This window comes from Simochromis diagramma, unplaced genomic scaffold, assembly GCF_900408965.1.
Source record: "Simochromis diagramma unplaced genomic scaffold, fSimDia1.1 OVJJ01000139.1, whole genome shotgun sequence".
NCBI lineage: Eukaryota > Metazoa > Chordata > Actinopteri > Cichliformes > Cichlidae > Simochromis > Simochromis diagramma.
In genome coordinates this window covers 18643-29875 of record NW_024387091.1, presented here as the reverse complement: position 1 = coordinate 29875, position 11233 = coordinate 18643, and the positions used below count along the sequence as shown (strand labels likewise).

The window sequence follows — 11233 nt, the reverse complement described above, 5'->3', positions numbered from 1 at the left end:
CTGTCCTGGGCTCAGACTACCAATATTTCTGCCTACGTTGATGATGTTGGTGGCTGAGAATAAGACGTGGCATTTACTCAACTAAACTAAACGAAACCTCGCGGGAACGCGTTCCATTCAAAGTCTACCTCCTCCTTTCGTGGTGCTTTTGAGACACCTTTTTACTCACTACTTAGATTCAATTATATTTTTATTGCCTTTTTAAAGCATTATAGTGGCATATTAAAACGTTTAACTCAAAATAAAAAGAGTACCATTTCTTCTAATTTAAAGGAGATAACCAAATTATCGCGAGATATGTGATACCGACAGCACCAACCCGGAGACAAGGAGGATATAAACATCGTGACTCGATTAACTGAAGGTTTGTTTATTTATGTAAAGGAAGGAGACTTTTTATGATAGAGAGGAGTCTATCACGACATAAATAAACAACAACAACAATAATAAGATTATACACATTTATATTATTAATTGTCAGATACCTTTAAAAATCGGAACATAAAAAGAAGTTGCTTTAAATCCAATGATAATAATCGTTTGATGAAGCAGTCACTGCATTATAAATCGCATTTTTAAAAAAGTAATTAATTGAAATAAATTTTAAAAAAAATCTACATTTTTAATCAGGAGGACAATGCTTTTGTCTTTTAGGTCCTAAAAGTTAATTACAGTAAGACACATCTCTGACATATGCTGACCTATTTTAACAAGTTTTTGAAATAAAAGGCAAATGTGGTAAAATTGGCATAAAAGCTCAACTGCTGAATCATAAAAAACAGAAAAAACAGAAAAAAAAACCCAGCTTAGCTTCACTTTCGCACTCAGCACACGATAAGTTATGACTGGTCGGCCGGTGTGTGTCTGCCAGCATCTAAATGTGACGTTATTGGTCAGAGACGCTTTCACACCCCCAGTTTCTCTCTTCACATTTCTTATCAGCGGCCTATTTTAGGACCCATCTTATTTATACAAACAGGATGAACAGCCTGTGTCTTTTTCTCCTCTCCTGTCACGTTTCATCTTCAGGTAAAATTATCCCTTTTTATTTCTGTAAAGCACGTCTGTGCTGCAACAGCTGTTATTGTCCTTTCTTCCTGTATAACGGCACTCGGTGCTGCGTTTTTAGTTTTACTTTCGTATTTAATTTTCATCTCCTAAATTACAATTATTTACACGTAGGAGGAAGTTAGAAATAGCTCATAAATGCACTGCTGAAACATCTCCTCCTAATTTAGTTAATATTATTGATATTTAAATCCGCGGTTATAACGAGGAAGAACTGCTGACATTGTCAACCCGTTGATATCGTCACACGCAGTTCCCATTAATGTACTAAATTAGTTGTATATCAGCAACAAATAGTACTACTACTCCTGGTGATACGGCTGCTACTACTATTGAGTTTAAATGAGAATATATAGTACATCATTTGTTATTATACCATATTTAAACACTGGGGGCAGTGTAGCCAACAAAGCGACAATCTGCTATTTTAACCTGAGACAGTCCTATAAAAAAGGAGATAGAAGTATAATACAGATATGATAGATTGACTTAAGATGAAATTAAATTAAAATTCACGAGAAGGAATTTTTTAAGAGCAATAAATACTGAATTATTAGTAAAATTCCATTATAAAAAATTCATTCTTCCATTTGTGCTCTAATGGCTGACATGTTTTCCTCAACAGTGAAACACTCCCTGAAATATTTCATCACTGCTTCCTCTGGGATCTCAGACTTCCCAGAATTTGTTGGTGCGGCTTTAGTTGATGGGGTTTTAGTGGGCTACTGCGACAGCAGCCTCAGGAGAGCTGAACCCAAACTGGACTGGATGCAGGAGTTAATAAAAAAAGATCCTCAGCACTTGGAGTGGTACACGCAGAAGTGCTCTGGGAATCAGCAGGTCTTCAGAGCCAATATTAATAGTTTGAAGAAGCGCTTAAACCAAACTGCAGGTACACTAATATCACCCTTACCTAAAATGTTGCTCTTTTCATTCACACACACAGCAAGACTTACATCCTCCCATCATAATTTATTTCATTTTATTTGGAGGTTTTCATTTACACACCTAAAACACTTAGTCTACCACATAAGTAAAATTACAAGTAAGATATTTACTCTGTCTAGTGACCAGAATAAATTACTGACCTAATTTAATTTGCTCTGTTAGAGGGATGGCAAGAAAAATCTGCTATATACAAGGTCACTGTCACTGTGTACATCAACAGTAGCTGAAGTAAATGGTTACTTCCAAGGACAAGAATAATAAAGATGAGAATTTCTTTTCCTCTTATGATGCGGGTGTTGTTTTGATGATAAATATTGACGACTTGCAGCAGGATTTACCTTTCTGATCATCTTTAACCATCCACAACTTTACTGGCTCTGCATTCTCTCTCTCCTCTTGTCAGGTGTTCACATTTTTCAGAGGATGAATGGCTGTGAATGGGACGATGAGACTGATAAAATCACAGGCTTTAATCAGTATGGTTATGATGGGGAAGACTTCATAGCGTTGGACCTGCAGACATTAACATGGATTGCTCCTAAGCCACAGGCTGTCGTCACGAAACTGCAGTGGGATACTGAAAAACCCAGATTAGAGCACAACAAGAACTACTACATCAACAGGTGCCCCGACTGGCTGAAGAAGTATGTGAAATATGGGAGGAGATTTCTGCAGAGAACAGGTAGAATTACATATGCTATTATATATGGCAAAAGCTTCCCTTTCTGTTTCTATTCTACAGCACCATTTCAAGGAAAATGAACCAGTGCATAGACAAGCATTTCATCAATGACTATCAGCTGTCCCAGATAAAGCCTCTCTCCCTATTTTGTTTTTATCTTTTCCCAGTTCTTCCCTCAGTTTCTCTCCTGCAGAGGACTCCCTCCTCTCTAGTCAGCTGCCATGCTACAGGTTTCTACCCAGAGAGAGCCATGATGTTCTGGCGGAGAGGTGAAGAGGAAATTCATGAGGGTGTGGAGCATGGAGAGATCCTTCCCAACCACGACGGGAGCTTCCAGATGAGCGTTGAGCTGAATGTTTCATCAATCAAGCCAGAGGACTGGAGGAGGTACGACTGTGTGTTTCAGCTCTCTGATGTTAAGGAAGACATCATCACCAAACTGGACAAGACAGCGATCCGGACAAACTGGGGTGAGAAAGGCTCAGGAATTAAGTTCTGTATCTCAAAGTTTACAACACCATCATATTTAAAAACAAACTCTGAAACAAATGTCTGCATGAAATTCTTGAGTCAACAGAAATTCATTAGTGATGTCATTTTAATGTCAAGAAATTACAACTATATGTAATGTAAAATATTTTGCACAGTGTCAGAGGAAACAATGGAGACATTAATTAGGATGAAAGGGAGTTTAATCTGCTAAAGTTTCTCAAATGTGCCAAATCTGATCGTAGGCATGAACCAATATAATAAACACCAAATATTGTACAACCTCATCATATAACCACGTATAGAAGAATGGTGCTAAGGAGAAGTTTGATAACAAAAAAGCCAAAAATGCATAATTAAATCAGGCTGAAGCAGTATTTACAGTGTCTGCTTTTACATTGTAAACCATCCTAAACACAAATTTTCTTTCTTTATGATCCAAACTGAGATCTGGCCACTACAGATCTCATGAACCACACCATTGAAGAAGAAAATGTTGTTCTTAACCACATACAATGTTCAGAAGTGATGCATTAACACTGGAAACAGCAGCTTGGTTTGGCAGCAGTGTGAATGATCTTACATTTTGGACCTTTTCAGTTTCTCCCTCAGTGTTTCCTGTTGGTCCTGTTGTTGGAGGTGTTGGAGGAGTTTTACTCCTCCTGGCAGTCTTTGGTTTCTTCATCTGGAGAAGAAACAACAATGGTGAGATTACAGGGAATTTATGCACGTTGTATTATATGTACTTACATGATATTTTTGGTGATATTTTTAGTGAGTTATTTGATAATTGGCTTTGCTAACTCTGTCATGTTAATCATTTTGTTTTTTCATTATTCTGCCTGTATTTCAGGGTTCGAGCTTACAAACAGTGAGTAATATAATAAATGCCGCAACTTGTTTTACTTTGTTAGTAACTGATACTCTGTTTACTGTAACAGGAGACATTCATTTTCTGTTCTCTGTTTGTCTTAGCAGGGGAGCAGTGACGGTGAGAAGAACACCCGAGTTTCATCACATTTTCCCAGAAAGGAAATATTTTCATTTGGAGAGTGCTGATGACCCACCAGCTTTCATTAGCTGAACATACAGTATGCAATAGAAAGATGCAGCTTTCAGGTTTGAAGAAGAAAATGCAAATGCAAAGCGTTAAACCAGTGCAAAGTGGGAGAGTTATCTGACTGTATGGAGGACAGCCAAACAGCTGCTTTACATTTTGATCTCAGTAAACAGTTTTCTGATGAGTTTATAATCTCAGTCACTAATTTCAAGTGTTACAACATGATGCTCGTTCAGAAACTAGGGTATGCTTTAGGATGGGCCTAAATTGTGTAGTTAGCATAAAGTGCCTCATTTCTCTGTCCACTCCTCAATCAGCAATGGCCAAAATGCTACGTTTGAAGCTGCAAGGATGTGACTTCACTAACATCTGGGTGATGATATTGATAATGATATTTTTTTTAAATTATTTAATAAGCGTATTAAGTGTGTGAGAAGAGTTAAAATCTGTTTCTGTTTTCTGTGTTTTTTGGCACATGTTCAGAGTTTTTACAAGGTCTGTTTCCTTCTAACCAGCTATTTATTCAATATGATGTAAACATATATGGTACTGTGCCCTGCAGAGAGAGTTGCACATGATTGTTTAAATATTTTTGAACCTTTATTTTGATAAGAGCTTAATTATTATACACAGAGATAACATGCACAACAAAATAAAAGAAGCAAACTTTTATCCTTTGCTCTGTTGCTGACTGTGTTTGTCTCTGTTCTAAACCTCTGTTGTGTGAGTTTAGGCTCATTTGAAAACAACAAACATCAATCCTGAAAATAAGTTCTGTCTAAATCGAGGGTAATGCAAGACATTAAATACAAAAATTGAATTATAAAACAAAAATTAAATTATGTGGATGCATAAATATCTGATTAAATCTTCATAATTGCTCTGTCTCGCCAATACACCGTGTATCAGAAAGTATACCTTATATGTATATACACTACAATTCTGATAGCTGAAACGGTTTTGACTGAATAGTCTTTTGTTTCAACAGTTTGTGATTAGATATTTCTATTTAAATGCGTTGGAACTTTGGTTGTGATAGTTGATGTAGTGGTAGCTTCCTCATGAGGACAGTGAGACTTCAGTCTGACACGCCCACATTCCACAGGTTGAGGACGAAGCATGTTTCAAATCTGCTGACAAAGGTTTGAGCTCCAGGATTTCCAGAACAAAATGAAGTTGCTTGCACTGCTCCTCTTCTGTAACACTGCGTCTTCAGGCAAGATCACATCGTAACTCTTACTGTTACTTTCTGCAGGGATTGTTGGAAGGTTGTTTGATTTGATTACATTGTCTGTATTTGGTTACTATCCTGTGTAGCAACAAGCTGTGGAAGTTTTACTTTCACTTTTAAAGCGAGCGTTTTAAAGTTACTTTGCTTTAAAAATGTTGCGTTTGTCTTAGAGGCAAATCAGATTAATTAAATTAAATTTAAATAAAAAATCTTTCCCCCCTTTTGCAGAATTATCATCTGAACGCACTGTTGTGCCAAACATAGCTCTATAGGACTTCTCTTGTTTGTGTGTGTTCATTTGTTTATTTATTTCTATTATTTATTTATTTATAAAATACTATTTTTATATTTATATCTATTACCTATTATTTTCAATGTACACGTGAAATTTGGCAATGACAGAGCTGAAATTCGAAATTAATCTAATAAAACAGAAATTATACAAGATTAACCAAATTACAAGACAATATTATCAATAAACCAGTCACTCCTTGTTGTTCCCATGTTGAGACTGAAACGCCAGGGGGACCGAGCTTTTTGCTGTTGTGGCTTGCAAATGATGGAATAAGTTGCGCCTCCATATTAGGGTGGACCCAACACTTGCAATTTTTAAATCACTTTTTAAAAACAAACTCTTTTGCCAAGGCGTTCCTAGGAGTAGTACCAGAGTTTGTAGTCTTAGTCAGTTTTTGGTTACTTTTAATCTTCTTTACTTTGTTAATTTTATTTATTTCATATTTTAATATCTATTTATTTTATTCATGTTTTACAAGTTATTTATTCATTTTTTAAAATCTTTTTTCATGTATTTATTTATTTTATTGTTATTTAATTTTCTTTGTGTGTTTAATGTATGTTTTTTTTTAAAACTTTTATCACTGTTTTTCACTGGAAAGTACTTCAGTCAGCCATGTTGTTTTTAAAGTGGTCTAAAAATAATGTTGGATTGGAGTAAATAAGAAGAAGAACTGAAAAGAAATAAAGGGTGAAATGAACATACAGGTCCTCACTGAGAGAGTGAATGGGTAGTTTCAGCACTCATGGAAAAATACTGTAACTGTGCATAAGTATGGTATATAACTAATGAACAATTTTTGCTGTCTCATAAAACATAGTCTAAGTGGAAAATGGCGTAAATAACAAATACTATTTTTCCCTTTCATTTGATTCTCTTTGTTAATGTACAATCTTTATTTTACATGAGTAAAAATGACAAAAATATTAGGTTTATAACATGTTCTTTAGTAACCCACTGTGATAAAACAGCTTTAAAAACACTTCTAAAATGTATCTCGAAACTTAAAAATTTCTCTCCTCACAGTGAAATACTCCCTGAAATATTTCCTCACTGCCACGTCTGGACTCCCAGACTTCCCGGAGTTTGTGGCTTCTGCTTCGGTTAATGGAGTTCAGGTGGGTTACTGTGACAGCAACATCAGGACAGCCGAGCCCACACAGGAGTGGATGAAAAAACTAGTAAAAGACGACCCTCAGCACCTGGACTGGTATTCTGAGAAGTGTTTCGGAAATCAGCAGGTCTTCAGAGCCAACATTGATAGCTTGAAGCAACGCTTAAACCAGACTAGAGGTAAAAAGATAATGACATATATATTCTATGTGTACGTCCATGTTTAACTTTATCTTGCTGTCATTATTTATGACTTAGCAGATATGTTTCTCTCAGGTGTTTTGTCACTTTGGTGTAGTACAATGTAGTAGTCAGTGTAACCACATGCAAACACATGCATGCATTCATTAACACATTTTTTAAGAAAAATAAAATTAATCACAGGAGATATGACTTTCTTTTGTTTTGTTTATCTCAAATCTGTCCAAGTCCAAATAACAAAACATCTTTTTTGTTTAGATATTCATGGAGAAGTTCTGGTAGTTTTATTAGATTATTTACTGCTGTATGGATTTACATTATGCAATGCCATTCTTGCCCAAGAGTGGCTCTGATTATGTTTATGCCTTTGCCATTAACTAAAATCTCCATCTAAGTGTCTGTGACAACCTCACAGTGTCCCATGTAGTCTAGAACTGCTCAGCATTTTCTTTATTGTTCTCCTGCCCGATATATGTATATTGTAATGATTATATTAGTCAAAAACTAATTTAATCCACCTATGATAATCAACTTATGACATTTGGCTCTGCTTCAATCTCTCCTTACAGGTCCTTGCATCTTACAGAGGATGAATGGCTGTGAATGGGATGATGAGACTGAAGAAATTAAAGGTTTTAATCAGTACGGTTACAATGGTGAGGACTTCATAGCATTGGACCTGCAAACACTAACATGGATTGCTCCCAAACCACAGGCTGTCATTACAAAACTGAAATGGGATGCTGAAAAAGCTCGATTAGAACACAACAAGAACTACTACATCAACAGGTGCCCCGACTGGCTGAAGAAGTATGTGAAATATGGGAGAAGCTTTCTGCAGAGATCAGGTAGGATTATATTTCTTAGTCTGTGCAGACATATGTTATGTACCCATTGTATCTCTAATCCACAATAACATTCCAGTGAAAATGAAAAAAATATCCCATGACATCTGTTCAAAACATCTGTCTCAGTTAAGACTCATTTGCTTTACAGTTCTTCCCTCAGTTTCTCTCCTCCAGAGGAGTCCTTCATCTGTAGTCAGCTGCCACGCTACAGGTTTCTATCCTCACAGAGCAAGAATGTTCTGGAGGAAGGATGAAGAGGAGTTTCATGATGGTGTGGACAAAGGACAGATCCTCCCCAACCATGACGGCAGCTTCCAGATGAGTGTTCAGCTGAATCTTTCATCAATCAAGCCAGAGGACTGGAGCAGGTACGACTGTGTGTATCAGCTCGCCGGTGCAGAGACAGACATCATAACCAAACTGGACAAAAAAGTGATCCAAACCAACAGTGGTAAGACAGGCTCAGAAGTCATGTTATTGCTGTTAAAATACTGTAGCTATGGTGTCTTTGTCTTCTTTATATGTCACGTAGCCGGATATGTCAAAGTTGAACTCTTTTAATCATTTCCAGCTGGATTTTGTTTTTATTCTACAAACCTGCTAGAGTAGCTTTACGTGATGATTCATAGTTCAAGACAACTCCTATTTAATTTATGTATTCTACAAATACTGCTGGATTATCACAGATGAATGTTACAACAATAAAATGTTGTTTGGGTTAGGCTTTAGGGAGAAAGAGGAACAGGAGTGTGGAGCTGTGTGGCTGTTTACAAAGCCTGATTTCTTTTTCTTTTACCCCCTGAGTTGTCAAAGTATATTTTAGACTTGTTCTTTCCTAGATTCACATTACACCATCTCATTTGCACCCTGTGAATAACAAACCAATCAACTAACAGAAGAAAAAAAAAGATTGACAGTATTTTATCCAATAAGAACTCTCAGAACTGAGGCATTGAGATTGGAAGCTGCTTTGTTAACTTTGTGAATGAACCTACATTGTTGGACTTTTCAGTTTCTCTCTCAGAGTTTCCTGTCAGTCTTGTTGTTGGAGCTGCTGTTGGAGTTTCACTCCTCCTGGCAATCTTTGGATTCTTTATCTGGAAAAGAAACAGTCATGGTGAGATACAGCTGATTTTTCCACTTAACTTCATAATTGTATGTACTCATATAACATGAGAGTCCTAGAAAATATTTTTATTTTCATTATTCTGAATCTCTCATCTATTTTTCAGGGTTCCAGCTTGCTGACAGTGAGGAAACAACAAATTGATCTTGCTTTTTATTTTTCGGAAACCACCCAGTGTCTACATTTAGCTCAACACGTGAACAGTGACGGGCTCAGTTTAAAACAGCAATGTGCACACATATGTGTGTGTTTACATTTGTGTTGTAATGATGCACTAAGCTTGAATAGATCCTCTAAGTTATCTACAGGTCTTTATGAAGCATTGGTATTGCTGTATTGCTGTGCAGTCCATATTCTTGCATGTATTTGTACCTTCTGTTGTTATGCATATATTTCTCTTGTTTGTATATATTTCTCCTGTATGTTATTTTGTAAGACAGGAGATTAAAGACTGTATTGTGAGAAACATTAAGCTAAATGTAATCATAAACATACAGTGATATGTTCACTAAGCACTGAATAAACTGAAATTTTGAACTTCAGAAGAGGTTCGTATGGAAAGGTGACGATCAAGATGCCATTTTTTTAAGAAATGGAAAGGAGGACAAAAAGCTGAAGTACAACAAATTCTTTTTTTTTTTTTTTTACATTTTTTCTTTTATATTTTTTCTTTTAGGTGTTTTCTTGTTTGTTTTCTTGTTTTCTTAACTGTTTGGATTTTATTTAGAGTTGATCAATGGTATTTTATGTTTTAGTGTTGTGAAAACGTTTTGTTATGGTTTTACTTGCGCTTCCCTTCATCTCCTCGTCCTGCATCCGTACCTATTAAAGTAAAACGAAGTAAAAACTGTGCTCAAGATCAGCTCAAACTGCTGTTAAAGCTGAAACATTGATCCTGTTTTCTTACATGGAAATAAAAAATGATATAAATCAATTTATCATCTATTTGTCTTTTAAACTTTCAGACCAAGAAAACTATATCAATATCCTGTCGTCTGTCCAAAGTTTCAGTCCTCTGAAAGACTGAAATATAATTTTAACAGCTTAATAAAAATATTAATAAAGAATGAAGTATAATCATAGTTCCCTCAGTGAGACTGTTCACTGCATGAGGACCTACTGAGAGTTGTGTTTTTTCTGGGTCTTGGGTAAACAAACAAATGTGCTTCAGTGATGTACAGAACTAAACCCTGAACTCTTTTTTTAAATGAATATTAATTAAAATATTACAGACAGGAAAGACACGACTGGGGGATAGGAAAGGGAGAAAGAAAGAAAGAGAGGGAGGGAAAAAAACAGAGGGAGAGAGGGACAGTGTTGAGAGAGGAAAAAGAAAGAGAAAACAACCGAAAATAGAACAACACAATACACACAATATTGTTGCAATAACCTAAATAAATGTAACAGTAAATACTTAAATATTGAATATTATTGTGCAGCACGCAGGACACAGCTCCGTCCCCCAGGGCATGAAGCAGGCATGAGGAGATTCAGGCCCCAGACATCCAGAGGCCCCCACAGCACAAGTGCCCAAGGAGGACCACTGTGCCACCCTCCTGGAAAGAACTGAGGAGAGCCCCAGACGTGGGGTCACAGAGCAGCCACGGAGCTGAAGCCAGAGGGGGCTGCAGCGACGTGCCCGCGGGCTCTGCCGGTAGCCCTGAACTCTTTCCGTACGTTTAACATGCAGCTTTATCAAACGAAGGCAACTAGTTCTTTCATTTATTTTTTTATTCACTGTATAATTTATGTAATAATTATTAATCATGTTATTTATTAATATTTGTTTCCAGCCAACTGGATTATAATTTTTGTCTTTGAAAAATTATTGGCATATTGAGTAACTGATATTCTAATATTGTGTGACCTTGTAAATATAGTATTTCGTTTTCTATTAATTGATTTTATTTTTCACTTTTCTTCCTAAATATTACCCCAGTATGCACATTAGGGACCAACAGAATGAATGACACATTGCAGTCTCCATAATTTACAGATGTTGTTGCCGCTTCTTGAGAAGTTTGAGAAAATAAATCATCTATAATTGTAAGAACGGCACACTCTTCCCTCTGTTGGACTTTACTTATTTTGATTTTATTTTGACATCAATAATTATAACACATAAGATAGATCCTGTTTATGTAGCTGAGAAAATCAATTCCAAAAAATCTA

General features: G+C 36.2%; 2 protein-coding genes across 4 annotated transcripts; both read left to right on the top strand.

The window, feature by feature from the left end:
• Positions 1-280: 280 nt before the first annotated feature.
• On the top strand, positions 281-4192 carry LOC120742781 (major histocompatibility complex class I-related gene protein-like). Of its 3 annotated transcripts, none has more exons than XM_040046218.1 (7): positions 281-364; positions 1694-1960; positions 2420-2698; positions 2866-3168; positions 3788-3892; positions 4041-4058; positions 4163-4191. In XM_040046218.1, the coding sequence occupies exons 2-7, from the start codon at positions 1837-1839 to the stop codon at positions 4174-4176; spliced, it is 843 nt and encodes a 280-aa protein (XP_039902152.1). In that variant the 5' UTR covers positions 281-364; positions 1694-1836; the 3' UTR covers positions 4177-4191. The 3 variants fall into 3 exon arrangements, with proteins under 3 accessions (XP_039902152.1, XP_039902151.1, XP_039902150.1); XM_040046217.1 differs by lacking the exon at positions 281-364 and adding an exon at positions 899-1029 and having other exon boundaries at positions 4166-4192; XM_040046216.1 differs by lacking the exon at positions 281-364 and adding an exon at positions 899-1029.
• A 1088-nt stretch (positions 4193-5280) lies between these two features.
• LOC120742777 (major histocompatibility complex class I-related gene protein-like) lies at positions 5281-9869 on the top strand. Its single transcript, XM_040046211.1, has 6 exons — positions 5281-5463; positions 6800-7066; positions 7657-7935; positions 8084-8386; positions 8948-9052; positions 9168-9869. Exons 1-6 carry the CDS (start codon positions 5418-5420, stop codon positions 9203-9205), a joined length of 1038 nt encoding a protein of 345 aa, XP_039902145.1. The 5' UTR covers positions 5281-5417; the 3' UTR covers positions 9206-9869.
• Positions 9870-11233: the final 1364 nt, after the last annotated feature.

Excerpts from the sequence above, each read along its gene's own strand:
- LOC120742781 (XM_040046216.1), top strand. The coding sequence starts at position 981 with ATGAACAGCCTGTGTCTTTTTCTCCTCTCCTGTCACGTTTCATCTTCA. Across the intron at positions 1,030-1,693 it reads CTGTCACGTTTCATCTTCAG|TGAAACACTCCCTGAAATAT; the intron begins GTAAAATTATCC and ends TTTCCTCAACAG. Across the intron at positions 2,699-2,865 it reads GAGATTTCTGCAGAGAACAG|TTCTTCCCTCAGTTTCTCTC; the intron begins GTAGAATTACAT and ends ATCTTTTCCCAG.
- LOC120742777 (XM_040046211.1), top strand. The coding sequence starts at position 5,418 with ATGAAGTTGCTTGCACTGCTCCTCTTCTGTAACACTGCGTCTTCAG. Across the intron at positions 7,067-7,656 it reads ACGCTTAAACCAGACTAGAG|GTCCTTGCATCTTACAGAGG; the intron begins GTAAAAAGATAA and ends CTCTCCTTACAG. Across the intron at positions 8,387-8,947 it reads AGTGATCCAAACCAACAGTG|TTTCTCTCTCAGAGTTTCCT; the intron begins GTAAGACAGGCT and ends TGGACTTTTCAG.